This window comes from Piliocolobus tephrosceles, chromosome 9 (genome assembly GCF_002776525.5).
Source record: "Piliocolobus tephrosceles isolate RC106 chromosome 9, ASM277652v3, whole genome shotgun sequence".
NCBI lineage: Eukaryota > Metazoa > Chordata > Mammalia > Primates > Cercopithecidae > Piliocolobus > Piliocolobus tephrosceles.
This window is the reverse complement of record NC_045442.1, coordinates 112,103,967-112,130,254: the sequence shown is the minus strand read 5'-3', so window position 1 is coordinate 112,130,254 and position 26,288 is coordinate 112,103,967. Positions and strand designations below refer to the sequence as shown.

At 36.8% G+C, this 26,288-nt stretch overlaps 1 protein-coding gene across 1 annotated transcript in view; it reads left to right on the top strand.

Moving 5' to 3' along the window:
- Window positions 1–26,288, top strand: part of MALRD1 (MAM and LDL receptor class A domain containing 1) — a 701,386-nt gene that overhangs the window by 168,569 nt on the left and 506,529 nt on the right. Inside the window, exon 18 of the mRNA XM_026454821.1 lies at window positions 1,991–2,403. Within this exon, the coding sequence (XP_026310606.1) occupies window positions 1,991–2,403 (413 nt within the window). The remainder of the gene's footprint in view (window positions 1–1,990; window positions 2,404–26,288) is intronic.

The window sequence follows — 26,288 nt, the reverse complement described above, 5'->3', positions numbered from 1 at the left end:
ATCATTTGAAAAATGGACACATTCCTATATTACCCTAGAAATTTAGGTAGAGTTTTCAATTATTGACTACAGTAGACTTCCCCCTTACCTGTGGGCTTCCAAGATCACCAGTGGATTCCTGAAACAGAATAGTAACTAGTCCTATAGATACTATGTTTTTTTCCTATACATACATACTTATGATAAAGTTTTTGTTTGTTTTTATTTATTTATTTATTTTTAGACAAAATCTCCCTCTGTGGCTCAGGCTGGAGTACAGTGGCAGAATCTCTGCTCACTACAACCTCTGCGTCCCGGGTTCAATTGATTCTCCTGCCTCAGCCTCCTGAGTAGCTGGGATTGCAGGTGCCTGTCACCACTCCCAGCTAATTCTTTTTGTATTTTTAGTAGAGATGGGATTTCACCATGTTGGCCAGGCTGATCTTGAACTCCTGACCTCAAGTGATCCACCCACCTTGGCCTCTCAAAGTGCTAGGATTACAGAAGCAAGCCACTGCGCCCAGCCTGATAATGTTTAATTTATAAATTAGGCATTAAGAGATTAACAACAACTAGTAATAAAATAGAACAATTATAACAATATGCCTGTGCTATAACTCTTGCACTTTGGTGCCATTATGAAGTAAAATAAGGGTGACACTTAAACACAGGCACTGTGATCCTGTTACAGTCGATCTGATAACTGAGATAACTATTGTTTGTGATGGTACGAGATTTCATAAGGCTGCTCAGAATGACCTGCAACTCAAAATGTATGAATTGCTTATTTCAGGAATTCTCCATTCACATTTTTTGACCACAGTTGGTTATGGGTTACTGTAACTGCTAACAGCAAAACATCAGATAAGACAGGACTCCTGTAAGATTCTTCCTAAGTCTGAATTGGTCTAGGGACTGAAGGAAGCTGAAGTTTAAAAGCTGTAACTCAAAGGAGCTACAATCCAGTGAGAAGAAAAGACCCAAACTGATGAATCACAGCAAAAAAATGGCAAGGCACATACCTAACATTAGGGCAAACAGAGGTGGAGGAAGAGGTGGGGTGTTTAGAATACATGGGGAAGATGGTGCAGGGTATGGGGAAGAGTAGTAGGACCAGGCAGTCATTTTAATTTGGGGAAAGTGGAATTTGAAAGACAGAGGAGTTTTTATTTAAAGTTTGGATTCTATGAGCATGGATGAAAGAATTTGGATTCGAGAAGGAAGTGGTAATACTGTCATTGAAGTTTGTTACCTTGGTACTGATGCGTAGGGACACCAGGATCTGGAATGAGATGGAACCAAAGATGAGAGATTTGGGAATGAGGTCAGGAAAACATCTACATCAGGGTGCTTGTTAAAAATGTGGATTTCTGGGCTTCACCCTATATCTAACAAGCTAGTATCTGTTTCAGTGTTTTACCATGAAGTAAGCAATTTTACCATGAGCCCCAGGTGATTCTTAACATATGATTGTTCTTAGCTCTGCCTGTTAGAATCACCAAGGGAGCTTAGAAAAAATCCTGATGCATGGCTTTACCACTAGGAGCAATTAAATCAACACCTCTGGAGATGAATTCTGGGCTTTAGTGTTTGTCTGTTTTTTAATGTTCCCTGGCAATTGGAACATTCATTTGAGGTTGAAATCTACTGAGCCAGAAGTTTCTCACAGTGAGCCAGGCATTTCTCACAGTGAGCCAGGCATGGGGTCTTGATCATTTCCCTGGAGTTATGGTCATAGAAATGGAGAAGAGATGTGCATAAAAAATATTTGGAAAAAAATGTCCAAAGCAATTCCATCTTTAGTTCATAAAATATTATTAATTGATGTATCACTCAGAAACAGAAACTCTTTTTTTAAAAAAAGCTTCAGTGTTGGATTTTTAAAAATAAAGTGGCTTACCTTGGCATGAGCAAAGTATCAACTAGCATTCTTTAAATATTAATACATAGAATGTGGTTGCATGTATTTTTGTCCCTAATTATCTTTTGCTTTTTTTAATGTGGATTTCAGCACCTGAGCTGCAGTGTAACTTTGAAAATGGAATCTGTAACTGGGAACAAGATACAAAAGATGACTTTGATTGGACCAGGAACCAGGGTCCAACTCCAACACTTAACACGGGGCCAATGAAAGATAACACTCTGGGCACAGCTAAAGGACACTATCTCTACATAGAATCTTCAGAGCCACAGGCTTTTCAAGACAGTGCTGCCTTACTCAGCCCAATCCTTAATGCCACTGATACAAAAGGCTGCACCTTCCGCTTCTATTACCACATGTTTGGAAAGCACATTTATAGGTTGGCAGTCTACCAACGAATCTGGAGAGACTCAAGGGGACAGCTGCTGTGGCAGATATTTGGGAACCAAGGCAACAGGTGGATTAGGAAACACCTCAACATTTCCAGCAGGCAGCCCTTTCAGGTATGGATAATAGGTTTTATAATGTACATTTGAAATGCATCTGAATGTCTAAGGAATATGAAAGATCACTGTATTTTTGAACTAAAAGTAAGTGGAATTTGGTCAAAATTATGTTGACACACATTTATCATTTAATTGAGGGTGTATCAGAGCTCTTTACATTGTTTCCTCCTTGACTACCTCCAATAATGTAAGATTAGAATTTCTGAAGATGAACATGTGGCCATTGGAAACAGCTGCAGGTCATTCCAATTTCAAGTAATTGTTCTACTGAAATGAACAACCTGGAAGTGGAGGGAAGAGTTTTGCATAATCTCTGATATTTTGCAAAAAGCATAGACACTGAAATCTGTGATTTTCCTTATTTCATTTTATTTTTATCTTTTTATAGGTAAGTAACAGAAATCCAGGCTTTATTCAACAATCAGCTTCTCTGAGGAATAACTAGAATTTGAATATCGTTCTCCTTACTCCTGGGGGAATATTCTTTACTTCAGATTTCACATGTTGTTTTCTAAAAGTCAGACTTACTATAGCAAGCTCAAATGCGTATGTGACTGTTAACAGTTTTGTAAAGGAATTTTATATATTATCTATCTGATTATCTCAGCAATTTCCTGATTTTGGTAAGTCAGAAGTCCTTTCAGCCAATTGTGTAGATTCAAAGAAAAAATATTAGTGTGCTGGTTGTTTATCCTTGGCCAAATAGCTTATGGGCAGCAGAACTGGGATTTGGACCAGAACTCACAGTTTCTGATTAATGAACATTTATTTACTTTCCAGCATATCATACAGACTATAACTTGCAGGGGGCTTGAATATTTGTTCTTTCATCCTATAGTCAAATTGATCTACACATAACATACTGGAAAAAAAGTTCTTACCTGTCCCTGGCTAAACTTTTTTGTTTTTTGTTTTTTGCATGTGCTAAACTTCTTTAGTTACCCAAAGTTAAAGCACTATATCTATCTAAATGTCTAAATCTAGTTAACAGTTTTGTAACCAAGAACTTAGCTCCAGGTCACCTTTTGAAATCTTCTAAAAGTCATAGATGTAGATTGTACAGTGAAGAACACATTGGAATGGGAGATTTGTCCAGATTATAAACCAAAAGCTTGAGAACGAATCCCCCATCTATAGTGTGGCATCGTTCTGGTCAGCCACAGGGTAAGGTACATGTAAGCATGAGAATGAATTCCCCATCTATAGTGTGACATCGTTCATCCTGCCACAGCGTAAGGTACATGTAATCATATGGAATGAAATGGAAAGGATGTCCTTTGACTTTTATGTAATAATGGCTTATCCACTTCAGATTAATTCTTAAGGTTTTATTGGGTCAATTATAATTTGCATTGAGCTAGTATGTAGTGGATAAACCCTTCTTATGATATTTACTCAAGGATTGGTTTCCAGGAGAAAATCAACTTTGCAGGAAAGCAGCTTCATAGCCAGATCGATGTGAGACTAACCAAGGAACACTTTCGTCATGAACCTTAAACATGAAACTTGAGGTTTGAGACCCATGTTGGGTTACAAATGGAGTGTTCTGATTGATTTTATCTAAGGCTCCTTTTAGTCTTAAATAATAATAATAATAAGATTCAGGCCCAAAAAGATGAAACCAGAGATTCTCCATGCTGTGTGGATTTGTCATTCCAGTGAGTAAAAAATGGGGCCTGAATCACACCTGTAATCCCAAGACTGGAAGACCAAGGCGGGAGGATTACTTGAGGTCAGGAGATCAAGACCAGCCTGGACAACATGGCAAAACCCCATCTCTACTAAAAATACAAAACAATTAGCCAGGCACGCACCTGTAATCCCAGCTACTTGGGAGGCTGAGGCAGGAGAATTGCTTGAAGAACCCAGGAGGCAGAAGTTGCAGTGAGCCGAGATGTGCTACTGCACTCCAGCCTGGGCAACAGAGCATGACTCCTCAAAAAAAAAAAAAAAAAAAAAAAAAAAACGGGGGCGGGGGGGGGGGGGGGGCCCGGATTTTTAGTAAACAGGATATTTTTTATCCATTGAATAATGGATAGATATAGTTTCTGTTCTACTGAGAAACAGTAGCAATAACAACCAACATTTTAATTAACTGTGATATGGTAGATGGAATTACCTAGCATAGGGTCCAGCAGATAGGAGGTACTCATGCTGTGTTTGTGTAAAGAAAAATGCAGAGATGTTTCAAGATCACTCATGTAACATGAAAGAAATAGGATAGGAATAAATTGTACATGTAAGTGTACAGGAACCAGTTTGCTTGTTAATGTCAGTTGAAATAATTAGCCAATGCTTTCATGTGTACCATGGTCAGTAAAGGCTCAGGAAATCATTACACATGAAACTTCAGTTCAATCTTTTGATTTGTATTAGAAATTTTATTTTGTATAACATATAATAAACTAAATATATTGAAAGTTTTGAAACTGTCAGCACACAATCAAGGTAATGGAAATATGCTTCACCTCCAGTTTCCTGATGCCTCTATAATACGTTTCTCTGGCCCCTCATTCCTGGCGCTTACCAACCACCGACGTGCTTTCTGTCACTAGACAGTAATTTATACAGTCAAAATTTTATGTAAATAAAATTTTACACTATGTACTCTTTTGTCTGACATTTTGTTTTTCTCTCTGCATGTTTTGCCACTAGAGTCTACCTTGTTTCATCTAGAACAATTATTTTGAGATTCATTCATGTCATAGCATGTATCCATAATGAATTTGGATAAAGCAAGTTGATTCATTAATGTATTGATTGATATCTAGACTGTTTCTAGTTTGAGCTATTACGAATACATGTGCTATGAACATTTGTGCTGATATCATTATATGAACACCTACTTTTATTACTCTTGGGTAAATACCCAGGAGTGCAATGGCTGAGTCTTATGGCAGAAGTATGTTTAACTTTTCAAGGGACTCTTAAACTGTTTTCCAAAGTTTACACTTTTTTTTAATTCCCATCAGCAGTGTATGAGAGTTTCAGCTTCTCCACATCCAAGCCACTGCTTGGCTGACTATTATCAGTCATGCTAATCTTAGCTATTTAAAAATAGATAGTGGCGTCTCATTGTGGTTTTAATTTGCATTGCCCTAAGCATTAATTATGTTGAGCATATGTGCTTATTTACCAAACAAATGTCTACTTTGAAATGTCTGTTCCAGTCTTTCACCCAAGTTTTAAATGGGGTTGTTTGTTTTTCATTATTAAATTTGGAGCTTTTAAAATATATTTTTGATGCAAGCCTTTTATCAGATATATGAATTGCAAATATTTCTCCCAGCCTGCAGCTTGTCTTCTCAGTCTCTTAATGGATTCTTTTGAAGAGCAGATTTTTTTTTTTTAATTTGATGAGTTCTTCTTATCAATATATTATTTTGTAAATCATGCTGTGGGGTCATATCAAAGAAAGCTTTGCCTTACTCAGAGTCCCAAATGTTTTCACATCTTCCTTCTCCTCTCCTTTGGGAACTTAGATTACACATAAATTCAGTGACTTGAAATTTACTACTATTGCTCTGTTCATGTTTTTTAAAAATTTATTTTCTCTCTGTATTTTATTTTGAGAGGTGTCTATCTTTTCTCCTTTAATGACTAGTATGCTATCAGCCTACTGAGTAGCTGGGACTACAGCCGCATGCCACCATGCCCAGCTAATTTTTGTATTTTTAGTAGAGATGGGCTTTCACCGTATTGGTCAGGCTGGTCTTGAACTCCTGACTTCGTGATTCACCTGCCTCGGCCTCCCAAAATGCTGAGATTACAGGCGTGAACCACTGCGCCTGGCCCCCTTTAGTGTATCTTGCATATCTCTATTTTAGAACTTACAGAATACTGTTTTAATAAGCATTTTAATGTCCTTAAACTGATAATTCTGGCATCTGGATTTACTCTGGATCAGTTCTGACTGAGTGATTTTTCTCCTTATTATGAGCCATATTTTTCTGTCTTTTATTGTTACTGTTGCTTCCCTGCTAATTTGTGTCTGGATGTCAGATACGGAGAATTTTATCTTATTGAGTGCTGGAAGTATATATAAATATTCTTGATCTTTGTATTGGTATGTATTTAAGTTTAGTTGGAAAGAGTTTGACTCTTTTGGGTCTTGCTTTAAAAATTCATTAGGTGGGATCAGACCAGTTCTCATTTTAGAGCTAATTACACCCAACTAGTGAGGCAAGACCCTTCTAGGTATCTCTGTGAATCTTGACGTCTTTCTGGTCTGGCTGGTAAAATAAGCATTATTACTGGACATTGGTGAGCACGTGTACTGTTACTTTTCATCCTATCTGGGTGTTCTTTCCCCAACCTCAGGTACCTTTCTCTAGGCCTGTCCCAAGAAGTACTTAGCTATGTACTTTAGGAGGACCCTTTGCAGAGCTCCGGAGTTCTCTTTCTGTGCAGCCCCTTCTCTGAAACTTTGTCCTGAGAGCTCATGTAAACATGGTTTCTGTGAACTCTCAGCTCTGTCCCCTCAGCTCAGGGAGAACAATGGGCTCCTCCTGGGCTCTTCTCCTGGAGTAGTGGGCTGGAAAACTTTTCCAGGCATAAATTAGAGCAGTTGTTGGGCTCACTTTGTTTGAGACTGACTTTACAGCGTCTTGCAAACTTTTGTGGCATATATTTTGGCCATTTTTTTGGTTGTTTCAGGAGGGAGAGAAAGTCTAGTTCTTGTTTCTCCATCATGGTCATTGCAGAAGTCAGCCTAACTGGTATTTGCCAATACAGTCTGTTGCTACACATTGAACTTGCTTAAAATAATTTTTAGATGGCTCAGAACTTCCTGTTCATTGAATGAGACTCTCTGCTTATTTTGTAAGTGCTCATTTGTATGGAGGAACTTCAAAAAGTTTGTGGAAAAATGAAGTTAAAAGATAAACATTGAAAATGTGATCTTCGTTTTTTCATCCCTAAAGAACTGATGGTCCTGGGAACTTAACAATGTCAATGCAGTCTTTTATACATTATTAGCTTAAGAAAAATGGGTGTCCTTTACACATTTGCTGAGATTGGGAAACAAAAGCAAGTCAGAAAGGGCCAAATCAGAGCTGTAAGGTGGATGCCTAACGATTTCCCATTGCGACTCTCACAAAATTGCCTTTGCTTGATGAGAGGAATAAGCAGAAACATTGTGGTGTTAGAAGGCTCTCTGCTAAAACTTCCCCAGGTATTTTCCACTAAAACTTTGGCTAACTTATTCAAAACACTCTCATGATAAGCAGATATTATTGTTCTTTGACATTCCACAAAATCAACAAACAAAATGCCTGGAATGTCCCCAAAAAGCTGTTGCCATGACTTTGCTCTTGAGTGATCCCCCTTTGCTTTGACTGGATCACTTCCAACTCTTGGTAGCCATTGCTTTGATTGTGTTTAGTCCTCAGGATCATACTGGGAAAGCCAGGTTTTATCTTCTGGTACAGTTCTTCAAAGAAATGCTTCAGGATCTTGACCCTAGTTCTTTAAAATTTCCATTGAGAGCTCTGCTCTTGTCTGCAGCTGATCTGGGCACAGCACTTCTGGCACCCATGCAGTGGAAAGTGTGTTCAACTTTAATTCTTCAGTCAGAACTGTGTAAGCTGAACCAATGAAGATGTCTATGGTGTTGGCTATTGTTTGTGCTCTTGATTATCAGTCCTCTTCAATTAGGGCACAAACAAGATTAATTTTTTTCCTTGCAAATTAATGTGGATGGTTTGTCGCTGTGCACTTCATCTTCCACATCATCTCGTTTCTTCTTTAAAAAAGCTGTCGACTTGTGAACTACTAATTTCTTTGGTGCATTGTCCCCCCAAGCTTCTTGTAAAACATCAGTGATTTCACCGTTCTTTCACCCAAGCTTTATCATAATGTAATGTTTGTTCTTGCTTCAATTTTAGCAGAATTTACATTGTTCTGATAGGGGCTCTTTTCAAACTAATGTCTATTCCTTCTTAGTGTCTCAAACTAGATCCTGTTCAGACATGCTATAATAAAGTCGTGTAAGTTTATTTTGCTGCCGAAATTGAAATCTTCGCATAGTTTTTTTCATAATATACGTTTTCCATGAACTTTTTAAGGCCTCTCCTATATTCACAGGTGGAGTGCCTTACCTATTCTGACTTCAGTCAATTATTCAAGGCCTCTTTCCTTGTCAGTGATACATTAGAAAGGCAGAGTATTGAAAAATGAGAGTAGCTTCTGCTAAGTAAGAAATACTATATCTTTTTCTGCTTCTTTCTTTCTTTTTTCTTTTCTTTTTTTTGAGACAGAGTCCTGCTTTGTCACTCAGGCTGGAGTGCAGTGGCACGATCTCGGCTCACTGCAACCTCTGCCTCCCGGGGTCAAGTGATTCTCCTGCGTCAGCCTCCTGAGTAGCTGGGACTACAGGCACGTGCCACCACACCCAGCTAATTCTTGTATTTTTAGTGGAGATGAGGTTTCACCATATTGGCCAGGCTGGTCTTGAACTCCTGACCTTATGATCTGCCTGACTCAGCCGCCCAAAGTGCTGGGATTACAGGCGTGAGCAACGATACCTGGCTTTCTACTTCTTTCTTATTATTTTCCCCCCCTCCTTCCCATATTCTCTCCTTTCTCCTCCCTTCCTCCCCTCTCCCTGTTTCCTTCCTTTCTTCCTTCCTTTCATCTTTCCTGTTTTCAAGACTTAATGAATATTTCTTGAATATCAGATGTTGTCATAATATGTTATTTGTTTAATCTTCATGTAACGATAATAGTTTAAATACAAATAATATTTATTTTCATCCCCATGTTATCAGTGTAACAGTAAAGATGTTCAGAGGCCAAACCAATGGCTCTTATATCCACGCTCTTTCTTCTAAATGATTTCACCTTAGTTTTAGTCTGCATCTCCAACCATAGCTAGTTGCAATAGTACCTTCTATCTGGCCTTGCTGCTCTCATTTTTGGACCTCCTTACTGAAATCAAATTGATTTTTTTAAAATGGAAACCTAGTCTTAGTATTTTATTACTTAAAACCCATTGGTGGCTTTCCATAATTTATGGAATAAAGTCAAAATTCCTGTTTTTGCTCATATTTCTGTGTGCCTCTCATCCCTACATTTACTGATTCCTGTGTGCCTTAAGTTGCCAGTAGTCCAGAGTTGATTCTCTTTTTGTACTTGGGAAGGCTTCTGCATCCTGCAACTTATCCCTTGAAACATGCTTGGAAAATACTCATTTTTTTCAAATTCAGGTTAGTTTTTTACTTCAGTTTCTGTTACCTTTTCCTGAAGCTTACACCAACTGCTCCATATGTCTTCAGGGAATTAGCTACTCATTCCTTTGTGCCCTTTGTAGATATACATTTATCATGCAGTCTTTTTTTTTTTTTTTTTTTTTTTTTTTTTGAGACAGAGTCTCACTCTGTCACCAGGCTGGAGTGCAGTAGCACGCTCTCGGCTCACTGCAACCTTAACCTCCCAGGTTCAAGTGATTCTCTTGCCTCAGCCTCCTGAGTAACTACAGGTGCATGCCACCATGCACAGCTAATTTTTGTATTTTTAGTAGAGACGGGGTTTCACCATGTTGGCCAGAATGGTCTCAATCTCTTGACCTCGTGATCTGCTCACCTTGGCCTCGCAAAGTGCTGAGATTACAGGCATGAGCCACTGCTCCCGGCCAATCATGCAATCTTTATACTTACTTGTTTACTTGTCTGTGAGCTCACTGATTGCAGGGACTATGTCCTTGTTTTCTTTACGCCTACCCCAGTACTTGGTATCCAGAAGCTGTATGCTAAATGTTTGTTGAATGACTATTTGACTGAATGATTGTACTCCTAATTAGTAGATAGAAAGCGAGGACTACTTTCCAGTTCATCATTCTCTGTGTTTTATTCTGGTTTCTTTATTGACTTCATAAGAATTCCTTAGTGACTTGAAACTATGGAGCTAGTATGTCAGCTCATTTAAGCAATGATTGGTTCATGTATATAAGAGGCTTTAATAATTATATATTTTTATTTCAGTTTCAATAAATGATCAATTTACTAATTCTCTCTGTTTTGGCTTATTGTTCATATTTAATATCAAATAAAGGTGTTTTACTTAAAATTATTCATGCCAATTATGTCAGTTAGGTGAATATTACTTTGATTTACATTCAAGTAGTTTGACTGAACCCTGAATATGCTAAGACGTCACCTTTCTTGTTTTTATGAACAGGCTACTGTGTTTATATAAATTATTAAAATCTTCTTTGAAAAATGAAGAGTGTTATATTCTTATTTTTAGTTCTCTGTGCTTCAGAATTCCTGTGACACTTGCACTTAAGTCCTTCTGAGCAGTTGATGTTAATGTTAATGTGGTTAATTCCATGAAACATGGTGGTTTTCATTTCCATCATTAATTTATACAGGAGATTGTTTTCTCGGCGTACGCTCAGTCATATAATTAGAAAATTTATAAGCAGAAAGGAGTTCTTTGGTCTAACCCATTTATTCTACAGATAGAGAAATTAGAGTCCAGAAACTCTGTCTTCTTTAAAGTCTAGTAGGTATTTAAGAACAAAGAATAGATTTGAGGTTTCCGGGTTCTGAACCCAGTGATCTTGACACTGTAATGATCTTCATCCATATTGTTCACAGAAGTAAATATAATCCATGTTAAATAAGAAACAAAAAATACTAGGGAGATATTATACTGAAAAAATGAAGTATTATCTTAATTATTTTTATCAGATTCAATATATAGCAACTTGAAGGCCAATAATTCCAATGATTTCCTGAGTAAACCATTTTTCTAATAAGATTACAAGTTTTAGTAATCTAATTATTTTGACTGATCCACATGCTACCCCACTAGTCTGAAAAATTTGTTTATTTATATAAACAAATTTTATATAGATAAACAATTGTGTATTCCAAAAAGGCTAATTTTCAAAATACTGGAATCTTCTGAAACTGTATCTGTTTTTTTGTCATGTTTTCTAAATATATTTTAGAGGGCATTTGTAGATTTTCATGGTGCTAAAAAATTATGGTATAATGCTCTTACGAAGGAGAATAATGACATTTAGACATTGTAACTTTGGAGGATCACAATACCTTTTGGAATGTGGTTGTTGCAGCACTGGTCACTTATACTAATTATATAATAACATCCTATACTAATGCTATAATATGTGATACTAAATTATTAAATCGTAAATTGGTCTTAAATTCTCTAGAATACTACAAAGAAATAGTTTATGTAAGGAAGAGTACCATAGCGTATGTCAACACAATAGTTCCAATTTTTTTTTCTTCTTTTTTTTATTTTTTTGAAGACAAGTTCTCACTCTGTTGCCCAAACTGCAGTTCAGTGCCATGTTCATAGTTCACTGCAGCCTCAAACTCCCAGCCTCAAGTGATCCTCTTGATTCAGCCTCCCAAGTAGCTGTGCCTATAGGCATGCACGACCACACCCGGCTAATTTTTAAAAATTTTTTATAGATGTGAGGTGTCACTATGTTACCTAAGCTAGTCTCAAATTCTTGAGCTCAAGAGATCCTCTCACCTTGGCCTTTCAGAGTGTTGGGATTACAGGCATGAGCCACCATACCCAGCCAATATTTCTTTTCTAAAAGACATTTTCTAACATATTTCTCATTTTAACTAACATAATATTGAAAGTGTAGATCTGAGAAAGAGATAGTGTCTGCAGATCTGGGATCCTACATACTAATATTATGGGATGCATTCAGATTTGATCAGCAGATATTCCATTTATTCCAGAACACCACTAGCGGAAGAATGTAGTTACATCTATCACTAAAACTTTGCGTCAATACAGACTACTGTTCTTGTTATCATAGATGGTCCTTGGATGGCAGCCTTAAACAATTTTAAACCTAGACAGTTGATGTACTTTTTCTTTTTGGATAAGTTTCATTGTTTTATCTAATTTGGTTATAATTAATGTGTTTAGTATGGCTTGCTTGAGTTTTTAAAAGTTGTTTAGTATCCTTAGAACTCAGTGCTGATTTCTTTTTCTAGCAGGTCTTTTATATAGGACATCTTACTTTCTCCTGGCTCTCTACTACTAGCATGTCTCTGTGAAAAATCAAGACAGCAAAATAATTTGTTATAGGACAGCCTATGTAGAGGGACATGGGAGGAGTTGTATTCCAAGAGAGAAAGACCTTTGAACCAGGCTCAATTTGTAGAGGCTGTTGAATGAAAATGAGAGAGAATGGACAGTTTATCATACTATTAAAGCAAAATTCTGACAATAACTTCTAAAAACACTTTAACTCTTAAACAACAAGCATATTACCAACCTTCCAAAAGTATAATTTCTTACATGAGCGTCCAGGTACATAATGAAAAATAACTTTTTCATACCACTGTCTTCAGCTGCCTTTATTGCTGGTTCACCACAAATGTTTTTATCAGAATCACAGAACATTAATTTTTAAATTAGCTACCATTACAACTAACTTGAGAAGAACTTTCTTTTTAAGAATTTGACCCAGATGCATTGTAGATCTATGCTAGAATTTGCACTGTGAAGCGAGATTTAGCATGCTGTTCAGTAAGCAACAAATCTGAGTGTTGCTCACACAGGATTCATACCAACAGCCTCCTTCCAGCCTCTTTCAACGCAAATTCTAGCAAATTCACACTTGGAAGAAAAATGTTCCACGAAGCTGCATATGTAATTTATACTTTCTACATTTCTGTATATAATTTCAGGGAAAGTGGGATCAACTTAACATTATTAAACATGGTCCTATGTTATTTGCAACATAACTTCAGAAACATTTTATTACTAGAAGTATTAAAAAATGATGTACCATTTAGGATTTAAAACACACTCTAAAATGAAAAAAACAAATTATATTATAAACAACATTTTAAAAAAATTATGCTATCTCCTTCACTACAAAATCCTCCTGGGGGAAAATTATCTGTTTCTTCTTTATTGAAGGATGCTATCAGAGCACAGTGGAATTACTCATTTCCTACAATGAGTAAGAAAAATACGAGTAAGAAAAAGTATGAACATAAATGCTTTAAATTCAATTTGTCTCTTAACCCTTCTCAGTCTGTGGCCAGTTTTGAAACTTGGTGTAAATTCCTTCCTTTTTTCCTCCCTCCCTTGCTCCCTCCATCCCTTCTTCCCAGCCTCCTTCCCTTCCTCTCTCCTTGCATTTCCTTCTTCTTTCTTTTCTCCCTCCCTCCTTCTCTTTTTCCCTTAGTTCACCAGAAGCACAGATACCAGTCATTTGAATGCTTTCTGCTCATAGATACTGCCAAGCCACCTCACTCAGACTTCTGACTGGATTTAGTAGACTGGAATGAGAAAAATAGACTGTGACTGGGACGGCCACGTCTGATTTTGCAGATTTTTGCTGTGATGATGCTATCCAGCTGAGGGCCTCTAGATAGGGTTGAAATTTCGACTGTGGAATTTATTTGCCATTTTGGAATTTGCAGAAATATACTGCATATGCTAACAGTCTCCTGGCTAGCTTCCACTTCTCAACAAAGTATTTAAATATACATATGTAAAGGTGTAATATGAAGAAAATTGCATTAGATCATAAGGGATTAATTATTTTGTAAATAACTATACCATCGAATACCATACCTGGTATGAATCATCTTAATCAGATGGTATCTGTGTATATAGGTAGATAAACAAAAGAGCAGGAGTTTATTTCTCTCTAATGTATCCTTGACTCTCTAGCAATGACCTCTGAAATGTCTCTGCTGATCCAGACTTGTTTGAATCACGTGCAACATTTCAGGTTTGTTTTTTCTCTGCAAGTTTTTTTTTTTTTTTTTTTTTTTGTAAAGTACTATAACATATTGAACCAAATAGTTTTGCTTGCTTATATTGATGACACATGATTTTGGCTTTTATTCTTCAGTGGAAAATCAATGTGTCACATGGCGTTCACTAAGGAAAAGGTATGGGGCCTCTTTGTAATTCTTTGTCAGTTGATTGCTTTATCTTGATTTATGCCTTCAAACTTTTTCCCATTCAGCAGAAACTATTGTGTCGTTATCTGTGAGAGCAAAGCGATCTATACCAATTTATGCTCAGAGTGTAGCCTCCTTCCAGAACGGCTTATGGAACATATCAACTCACTATAGATTAGGGACGTAATGGATTCTTCTTTCTTAAAAGTGGCAGATTGACAATTTTAGTTCATACACAAGCTTTTATATTAACATTAAAAAATATTTGTATGTAAAATAAAAGATTATAGTTTATTATTATTCGAGGGACTCCCAGAATTTCAAGGTCTGAAAAGAAACGCAATGTTCCCGGTGGTAACAATATTGCCTAGACTTCCTTGTATCAGGACTGCCATTTGGAACTGCTGGGGAAGCTATTTTCAGAAATTATTTTCAAAACAGCATTGTCGCCTCTTGCCAAACTGAAATCTGATTGTAAACTTTTGAAAACTAGTTCCTTGGAATGGAATTCAAGATGTCTCCTAAGCAATTTTTTTAAACTCAAACATACATTTTAGCTTGCTTTATTATGTCACTGTTTGTGTAGGAATCATATTTCTATTTTTACCGTTTTGAAGTTTTTAAAGTAAACTTAAATATTATTAGGCCTGTTTTGTACTTGAATAGAAGATATATGTGTGTGTGTGTGTGTGTATATATATGTATATTAAGTTCTGGGATATATGTGCAGAACTTGCAGGTTTCTGAAATAGGTATGCACGTGCTGTGGTGGTTTACTGCACCCATCATCCTGTCATCTACATTAAGTATTTCTCCTAATACTATCCTTCCCCTAGCCCCCGGACCCACTGACATACCCCGGTGTGTAATGTTACCCTCCCTGCGTCCATGTGTTCTCACTGTTCAACTCCCATTTATGAGTGAGAACATGCGGTGTTTGGTTTTCTGTTCCTGTGTTAGTTTGCTGAGAATGATGGTTTCCAGCTTCATTCATGTCTCTGCAAAGGACATGAACTCATCCTTCTTTGTGGCTGCATGGTATTCCATGATGTTTATGTGCCATATATTCTTCATCCAGTCTATCACTGATGGGCATTTGGGTTGGTTCCTAGTCTTTGCTATTGTGAATAGTGCTGCAATAAACATATGTTAATGTGTCTTTATAGTAGAATGATTTCTAATCCTTTGGATATATACCTGGTAATGAGATTGCTGGGTCAAATGGTATTTCTAATTCTGGATCCTTGAGGAATCACCACACTGTCTTCCACAGTGGTTGAACTAATTTACACTCCCACCAACAGTGTAAAAGTGTTCCCGTTTCTCTGCATCCTCTCTAGCACCTGTTGTTTCCTGACTTTGTAATGATTGCCATCCTAACTGGCGCAAGATGGTATCTCATTGGGCCAGTGATGATGAGCATTTTTTTTTTTTTTTTTTTTTTTGAGACAAGAGTCTCACTCTGTCATCCAGGGTGGAGTGCAGTGGCATGATTTTGGTTCACTGCAACCTCCACCTCATGGGTTCAAGCAATTCTCCTGCCTTAGCCTCTTAAGTAGCTGAGATTACAGGTATGTGCCACCATGCCTGGCTAAATTTTTTTTCGTGTTTTTAGTAGAGACAGGGTTTCACCATATTGGCGAGGTTGGTCTTGAACCCCTGACCTTGTGATCCACCCTCCTTGGCCTCCCAAAGTGCTGGGAAACAAGGCGTGAGCCACCACACCCAGCCTATGATGAGCTTTTTTTTTCCATATGTTTGTTGGCTGCATAAATGACTTATTTTGAGAAGTGTCTGTTCATATCCTTTGCCCTGAATTTCCTTCTTCTTTCTTTTCTCCCTCCCTCCTTCTCTTTTTCCCTTAGTTCCACGGAAGCACATATAGCAGCCACGTGAATGGTTTCTGCTCATAGATACTGCCAAGCCACCTCACCCAGACTTCTGACTAGATTTGGTAGAATGGAATGAGAAATGATTGTTTTTTTCTTGTAAATTTGTTTAAGTTCCTTGTAGATTCTGGATATTAGCCCTTTGTTAGATGGATAGATTGCAAAAATTTTCTCCCACTCTGTAAGTTGCCTGTTCACTCAGATGATAGTTTCTTTTGCTGTGCAGAAGCTCTTTAGTTTAATTAAATCCCATTTGTCAATTTTGGCTTTTGTTCCATTGCTTTTGGTGTTTTAGTCATGAAGTTTTTGCCTATGCCTATGTCCTGAATGATATTGGCTAGGTTTTCTTCTAGAGTTTTTATGGTTTTAGGTCTTATGGTTAAGTCTTTAATCCGTCTTGAGTTAATTTTTTTATAAAATGTAAGGAAGGGGTCCAGGTTCAGCTTTCTTCATATGGTTAGCCAGTTTTCCCATCACCATTTATTAAATAGCGAATCTTTCCCCATTGCTTGTTTTTGTCAGGTTTGTCAAAGGTATGTTTTATATTTTATGGCATAAAGCCTTCTGCCAATGGGGAAAAATAACAAACATATATGGGATGAATGAAATCTGCTATGGTTAAGGTTGAGAATATTTACTGATCCTTGAGCTCGATCTCCAGGAATGTTGGAAGTAGAGAATGGAGATAATGGAGATAAAGAAAAGTTCTAAAAATGATAAAAATACAAGTCGCTTCCCATAATGTCAAAATTGTGATCTATTGGAGAATTCTGTGATACACCAAAACCTCTGTTTATACTGATGTTTGTTATTGTGTATAAGCATATCTTTATCAGGTGTAGGCTATTTCTATACTTTCATATCTTTAAATCCATGTTTCTATTCACATATATATGTGCAAATAGATGCATGTTAATATTACATATATATTTTTTTCTGTCATTAGCATGATTGCTATGATTATCATTAGCATGTGTTATTAGTATGACCAAAGTATCATCAGTATCATTTTCTTTCTAACTGCAGTGCTCCTATAATTGCTTCATTTGTACAGAGCCAGCCTACACCCACCGTTTTCCTGACTATAACTTTACCTAAATTATAAACCCTTCTAAAGCCATGAAAACCTACCAAGAATTGTGGAAGAAGCTAGGCAGCAGCCAGGCTCTGCTTTAGGAAAAGACTCCACTTTTTATCATCATGTGCCGTACTTAACTACTTGTTTTGACCTCTAAGACATTGCTCTCCTATGTTTCTATCACCTGGCTTTCTGACATTTCATGTGATTATATTTGAAAATTTAGCCTTGCTTTTCTTTTTGGCATCTCTGATATCTCTGCTGCCACAGGTAATGACAGCTTCCTCTATAACTTTTGGTGTTATCCCTGGTCAGATTATTACTGATGACAGAAGTAGATGTTTTGTGTGGATTATCTTGATACCAAAAACAAATACACATGTCACAACTCAAAAGTGACAGACTGATAACCATTATGAACTTAGATGCAACATTCTAATAGACATAATAATATACAATTCTAATATACATAATAATATACAGTATTAGCAAATTGAGTCTAGGAATATTTAAAAATGATAATGCGTTTTACCAAAATGGGATTTATCTCAAGTTGGTTTCAACAACTGAAAATCTACCATGTTGACAGAAAAAAAGGAGAAAAATCACGTGACACTCTCAATAGATGCAAAAAAGGAATTTACAAAATGCAACATATTTTTTAAATTAAAAACTCCCAGCAAACTAAGGATAGAAGAGTACATTTTCAAACTGATTATGTGTTTACAAAAAATTTATAGCAAACATCTTACTTAAAATGGTGAAAGTCTTAATACTGTCTACATAAGATGGTGAAAAATACAATGATGTCATCTCTCCCCAGTTCTTTAAAGTATTGCATTAAATATTAAATAAGTGGAAACATATACCAAGTTCATTGATAGATATTTAATACTTATGAGATGATAATTCTCTGAAATTGATCTCCACATTTAGTGTAATTCCCATGAAACCTTATAGGTCCTTTTGGATAAATTACAAAACTGATTCTAAAACAGGGAGAAAGAAAGGAGGGAAGGAAGGAGGAATGGACAGAAGGAATAAAGAAAGAGAAAAGAAAAGAAAATAAGAAATAAGTGACATCCAAGTTGGGAAGAAAGAAAAAAATATTCTCATATGATGTAAATATACACATAGAAAATTCTTAGGTATCTGCAGAAGCATGCTAGAAGCGTGCTAGAGGTATGAAGTGAATTTAACAAAGCTGTGGGATGAAAGATCAATAAATAAAATCAATTGTATTTCTATACACAATCAATACCAACTAGAAAATAAAATTATGTAAGCAATTCAACTTACAATAGCCTCCAAAATAATAAAATAGTTCAGAATAAATTTAATAAAAGGTATACCAATCCAAAATTTCTAAATCACTAATATGAGACATTGAATAGGTAGAAATATGTATCAAGTTCATTGATAAATATATATTTAATACTTATTAGAAGATAATTCTCCTGAAACTGATCTCCAGATTTGGCACAATCCCAATCAAACCTATAGGCATTTCTGGAGAAATTACTAAGCAGATTCTATTTTCTTTTAAATGCAAAAGTCTTAGAATAGCCAGAGAATGTTTTAGGAAGAGGAACAAAGTTGGAGAACTTTCCAAATTTCAAGACATTGTAAAGCTACACTAACCAATACAGTAAAGTTATTGGCATGAAGAAGACATAGTATGTATCAGTGAAACAGAATGAATGATTTAGAAAGATATCCAGACTTACATGGCCAAAGTTGCCAAAATAATTCAATAAGGAAATCAAAGTCTTTTTAAAGATGGTCCCGTTAAAACTGGATATTAAATGGAGAATATGAACTTCAGAATTATGTCACACCATATCCTCAAATTAACTCAACATGTATCATATACATAATGTAAATATAAAAAGTATAAAGCTTAATAAATAGGAAAAAATTTTAATACTCTTACTATAGCTAAAACATTTTTAGATAAGAAAAGAATAGGTGAAAATAGAAAAAAACTTTTGCAATTTAAAACATAGCATCAAAAAATGAAAAGGCAAACCACAAATTGGGACAGAATAATTTTAAATATGTCTGACAAAGAACTTGTATCTAGAATGTACACATAAGTAAAAAACTAAAGAACAAAACAAAAATAACTCATTTAACATATTATTTTGACCTAAATGGGCCAAATATTTGTACAGGCATTTTAATTTAAAAAGAGATGATGCCCAATATGCAGATGAAAAGATACTTAACATTGCTTGTCATCAGGGAAATGCAAGTTAAAACCACATTGAGGTACCACTGTACACCCACTGGAGTGGCTGACATGAGCATAACTGACCATACTACACGATGTGAAGAATTGCTGTTCACACCTGACTGGTGGGACTTCAAAATGGTACAGACATTTTGGAAAGCAGTTTGGTAGTTTCTTTTAACATTAAACTTAGTACTGATCGTATGGCTAAATAACTCCACTGCGACTCAAAATAGATAAAAACATATCTATGCCAAGCCTCATCCTTGAAGTTCATGGCAGATGTATCCATCAACTTGTAAATGGATAAACCAGTTGTGGCAAGTCCATAGTTGTAATACCACTCAACAATAAGAAGGAGTAAACTGATGATACAAGAGCAATATAAATGAATCTCAAAAGCATTATGCTCAGTGAAAGAAGCTAGACATCAAAGACACCGATGTATCATTGCACTAATAAGATACTCTAGCAAACGCAAACGGTAGCAACAGAAGCAGATTAGCAGTTGCCTGTGTTCAGGAATGGGGAAAAGATCAAATGGAAAACAGCAAAAGAAAACATTTTGTGATGATGCAGATTTTCTGTATCTTGATCATGATTGTGGTCAAATGATGATACTCATCTGCCATACCCCATTACATTGCACATTTAAAAGGGTGAATTTTACTGTGTGTACATTATACTTAAATGGGGCTGTAAATATGTTTGGAGCTTATCTGTGAAGATTAGTTGCAGAGCAGGAGTTATTTTTATAGAGTGGAAATCTGCTGAGTGCAAACTTGAGAAGGGTTGAAACAAATTAGAATCTTCTTCCAACACATTTCAATTAGAACATTCTTAGGCTGTCCTTACAGCTATGTTCTATATTGGAGTCTCTAATGAAATCGTATGTCTAACAATCTTAGCATGCTTTTAATACACAGCATATGCACGTGATTTCTGTTTTTACTCTAAAGAATACACCAGGCCAGGCGCAGTGGCTCACGCCTGTAATCCCAGCACTTTGGGAGGCCGAGGTGGGCGGATCACGAGGTCAGGAGATTGAGACCATCCTGGCTAGCATGGTGAAACTCCCGTCTCTACTAAAAAAAATACAAAAAAAAAAAAAAAAATTAGCCGGGCGTGGTGACAGGCGCCCGTAGTCCCAGCTACTTCTACTTGGGAAGCTGAGGCAGGGGAATGGCGTGAACCTGGGAGGTGGAGCTCGCAGTGAGCCGAGATTGTGCCACTGTACTCCAGCCTGGGCAACAGAGCAAGACTCCATCTCAAAAAAGAAAAAAAAAAAGAATACATTAAACAACTTTCTCAAGACTTTACTTCAAAAAGGCATGTATTTTTGCAACGTTTTTGGTAAGTCTTTATTTCAAAATGAAAAATTGAAAATAAAATGACAGTTATTTACTCAGACCTCACAAAAAAGGCCTATATGGGGAATGCATGTGGTGTGTGTGTGTGTGTGTGTGTGTGTGTGTGTGTGTGTGTGATTTGAAGAATTCAAAAAATTTTAGTGGGGTTTTGTAGCATCACTTTGATAGCATCCTGTAATTTTGTATTGTGTTTGAAATAAAGTGAAGACACTGATAAAAGAATTTGGAAAGAGTTTGCATTATTGCCTAAATTATGTGTGCTTTCCACAATGGCATGAATCGAACATCTTTAACCCATGTAACAATATATCAGAATGTATTAGGTAAAAATTAAGTAAACTGGTATAATGAAGTTAAATATTTCTAGAGGAAAACTATAGCTTTATTTTTTTTTCCTAAAATGTTTTGAGGCGATATTTACACCAAAAGATATTTTCACTGATCAATGAAACTTTTTCAAAATTTGCTTGTGTCCCATGAATATTTAATTGCATAGTGCTTCTGTGAGTTCCATTTCATTAATTTAGCATTGACAGGAGAGAAGGCAATGGCTCTGCAGCCTCTCTGGGTGTGGGATGCTTCTAGTTCCACTGGCTGATCTCTATTAGAACCATGGCCTCAATCATGCCTTTCATGCTTCTAACTTGATTTGCATTTGTTGTGTAATCCAAATTTATTCTCTTGTTTAGTAACTTCCACCAATACAAAAGCAGGTCTTTTTCCTTTCCTCTTCACCGTTGCCCCCATTTTTTCCTTTTGTCTTCCCATGATGAAAAACAAGACAGAAAACAAACTATAACAACAACAAACACCTTTTGTTTGTGGTCACCAATGCATTGTAACACTAAATTTTGTTCAAAATCTCTAGATCTAACCTCTATATCTGCTGTTCCCAGAGTTTCTAGAAGTATTCTCTAGACTGCTATGGCCCACTGACAGAAAGCCTAGCTATATTCAATTGAAAGTTATTACTGTCTGATATGGTTTGGCTGTGTCCCCACCCAAATCTCATCTTGAATTGTAGCTCTCATAATTCACATGTTGTGGGAGGGACCCGGTGGAGGATAATTGAATCATGCGGGCGGTTTTCCCCATACTCTTCTAGTGGTAGTGAATAAGTCTTATGAGATCTGATGGTTTTGTATTGGGAAACCCCTTTCACTTGGTTCTTATTTGCTGTTTGCCTGCTGCCATGTAAGATGTGCCTTTCACTTTCTGTCATAATTGTGAGGCCTCCTCAGCCATGTGGAACTGTGAGTTCATTAAACCTCTTTTTACTTTACAAATTACCCAGTCTTGGGTATGTCTTTATCAGTGGCATGAGAATGGACTAATACACTATCTATGAATGATACTTTGTTAGCCCATTTGCATTGTTACAAAGGAATACCTGAGGCTCGGTAATTTATAAAGAAATGAGGTTTATTTGGCTCCTTGTTCTGCAGGCTGTACATGAAGCATAGTACTGGCACCTGCTTCCAGGGAGGGCCTCAGGAGGCTTGCAATTGTAGTGGAAGGTGAAGGGAAACCAGCGTGTTACATGGTAAGAGAGGAAGTAAGAGAGACAGGGAGGAGGTGTCAGTCTCTTTGAAACAACCAGATCTCGCATGAACTCATAGGGTGAGAACTCATTCATTACCAAGAGGGCAGTACCAAGCCGTTCAGGAGGCATCTATCTCCAACATTGGGGATCACTTTTTAACATGAGATTTGAAGGGGACAAACATCCAAACTATGTCAGATACCAAAGCTGACAATGCTTAGGATCTTTAGTTGTTCTAGGTTCTGGGAAGAGGGAGTGAGTTAGCTTCTCACCTCTGTGATATGCTACTCTATATTATATTAGTAATTATTGTTCTCTAAAGATTCTTAAAAGCAAATAAACAAATGCAAGGCAGAACATATGAAATGCAAGGCAAATGCATTAAAAACGTTGAGTGTAAATATATAGATTTTATTTTATCTTTTTTATTATTATACTTTAAGTTCTAGGGTACATGTGCACAACATGCAGGTTTGTTACATATGTATACATGTGCCATGTTGGTGTGCTGTACCCATTAACTCGTCATTTACATTAGGTATATCTTCTAATGCTATCCCTCCCTGCTCCCCCCACCCCACGACAGGCCCCGGTGTGTGATGTTCCCCAACCTGTGTCCAACTGTTCTCATTGTTCAGTTCCTACCTATGAGTGAGAACAGGTGGTGTTTGCTTTTCTTTCCTTGTGATAGTTTGCTCAGAATGATGGTTTTTAGTTTCTGTTGCTTAACCAAATAGATTATGTAGTTTTGATTCACTGGCCATGAATTAGCTCTGCCTACATAAAATTTCTCATGAATAATTGGTTGTGGAGACTATTGTGTGTGACCCAAATCCTCCCTCAAAACTGAAGTTTGCCTAGCTATTGGGAGTGTTGTCAGATCATGCCTCTCAGCTGATTCTCTCTAGAATTTATTCTCAGGAGAACGAATTAATAATTTGTCAAGCTGATGTCCATCCTTGGGGACAACTCATATCTGAAGAATGGCCAATGAAAGGTATTAAAACTCCATATTCCTGCCTCAACTTAGGGCAACTCTGAAGGGTCACCCCAGCTTCTCAGCTCCCCCTTGAGATTAGCTGAGGTATTTGTTGTGACTGCCTCATATCTCAACTCCCTTTATCCAATTCAGCCTTTCCCCCACAGTCGTTGGTTCCTAGGAAGTTACCCAATAAATGTTCTCTACACAAATATCTCTCTCAAATCTGCTTTACAGGGAACGTGGCCTCAGACAGGTTTTCATTAGGTTCTCGGCATAACCCTGATTAGTCATTGATGTGATTCGGCTGTGTCTCCACCCAAATCTCGCCCTGAGTTGTAATTATCCCCACTTGTCAAGGATGGAGCTAGGTGGAGAGAATTGAATCATGGGGCTGGCTTCTCCCATCCTGTTCTCGTGGTAGTGAGTAAGTCTCAGGAGATCTGATGGTTTTAAAAGGGAGTTGCCCTACACAGGCTTTCTACTCTGCTACCGCTTAAGATGTGTCTTTGCTTCTTTTTTGCCTTCTGCCATGATTGTGAGGCCTTCCCAGCCATGTGGAACTGTGAGTTCTTTAAACCTCTTTCCTGTATAAATTACCTAGTCTTTATTAGCAGCATGAGAACAGACTAGTACAGTCTGTTCTATAAGTCCAAGTCGAATCACAGAGTCCTGCTTTCTGTTTTTTCTTTTTTTTTTTTTGTAGCCTATATTTCTACCAAAACTTGAGTCATATGGACTTAAAATAATTAAGCATGGCTAATATTTATTTAATATTTTATACATGCCAGGTACTGAATTTTCTAACTTTTAATAATATTTCCAAATCTCTAAAAGGAGAATTCTGCTTTTTTATAGAGAAAACAAGGATGGCTCTGAAAATTTAGCATTGGGGAAGTAGGGTGAGGGACATAGGGGGCACTTTGTGTTATTTGTGCATTTTACTATCAGTCTAAAATCAGGTCAAAATAAAAATTAAAACAACAATAAGTAGTAGAAGCAGGTTGTTAAGATTTTCAGTGCGACTCTTGAATTTTATTTTTGTTGTTTCTTTTGGAGTGCAGTGGTGGGATCTCTGCTCACCGCAACCTCCACTTCCCAGGCTCAAGCAATTCTCCTGCCTCAGCCTCCCAAGTGGCTCGGATTATGAGCACTCGCCACCACACCCACCTAATTTTTGTATTTTTTTTTAGTAGAGATGGGGTTTCACCATGTTGGCCAGGCTGGTCTCCAGCTCCTGACTTCAAGCCGTCCGCCAGCCTCGGCCTCCCGAAGTGCTGAGATTACAGGCACGAGTCGCCACGCCTGGCCCAAACTTCATATTTTAACTACTAACCTAAATTATTTTAAAAACAAAAGTCTCTTTGGACTCAAACCAGGGCAGAGTCACATTATCACGTGCATGTTTTGTGCAGGGTGAAGTGAGATTGTTATCCAGGAAATAGCTGAAATGTTTTGTTATGGATATAAATATTTCATATAAATTCTAAGCTTAACAATAGCACTTAGGTTACAATTACCTAAAGAATAGAGAACAATTTCATATAATTTTCAGCGTATCAGGCAGAATCAAAAGTACATGTACAAGCATGCAGATGAATTTCAGCAAATATAGTAGTGACAATGCCCAACAGAATATCTGCCCCCCACCCTGACCCTGCTTCTTGCTCTTTCAGTGTCCTAAAGATAGAACAAAATGGTTCAGGCATCCAGCTTGTCCCCTCCACACTTCACACTTTTACTTAATAGCATCTTAACACTTGTAATCTTTCAGATGTTTCTAATTCTTTCTGGTAGATCCCAGGAGTGAGGAATGAGGAAGAATGTTTTTGTTTAAATAAGGTTGCTTAATTAAAAAAAAAATTTAGTTTTAAAATATTTTAATTATTTTATAAAATTTTTGTGGGTACATAGTAGGTGTATATATCTGTGGGGAACATGAGACGTTTGGATACAGGCATGCAATGTGAAATAATCCCATCATGAGGAATGGGCTTTCCATCCCCTCAAGCATTTATCCTCTGAGTTAAAAAACATTCCTTGGGAGGCCGAGGTGGGCAGATCGCTTGAGGTCAGGAGTTTGAGAGCAGCCTGGCCAACATGATAAAACCGCGTCTCGACTAGAAATACAAAAATTAGCCAGGTGTGGTGGAGAGTGTCATCCCAGCTACTCGGGAGGCTGAGACAGGAGAATCATTTGAACCTGGGAGGTGGAGATTACAGTGAGCTGAGATCACGCTCATTGTACTCCAGCCTGTGACAAGAGAGAAACTGCATCTCAAAAACAGACAAAAATTTACATTCTTTAAGTTATTAAAATTTAAAATCCGGAAAGATTTTTTTTTCCAAACCTTTTTCAAAGAAAAAAAAATAGAAACAAATACACTTTCTACTGATTTCCAACATGTATTTCTAGCATGTGTTAAGATGAAAAATTGATTTTAGGTTTAATACAAAGCATAGCATAATGTAATGCAAAACAAGATTGTAATGATCAAGGAAAATAACATTAGTGCCAGTTTGCTTCAATTTGAAGCATTGGATTAAAATGAATTAGGTTATATTCCAACATGCTTATATTGAATTTCTTTTTTCTCCAATTGGTTTCTTTTTTTTTAAAGGGGAATGTTGCCTTTGTAAAAGGTTTCCCTATTATATTCAATTGTTTTGAGATGCGTTTAATAGGAAGTTTTTATGTTTTGTTTTTGATGTATACATGTTATGCTTTTATGATGAGTTTGATATTTGGTGCTCTACATGCAAAGCAAATGTAATTTCTCAGCTTTTTTATTTTTTAAAGCCCTGGGAAGCAACATAATAAAGTAGAAATAGTATCAAGACAGGAGTTAGAATACCTGGATTCTAAAATTTA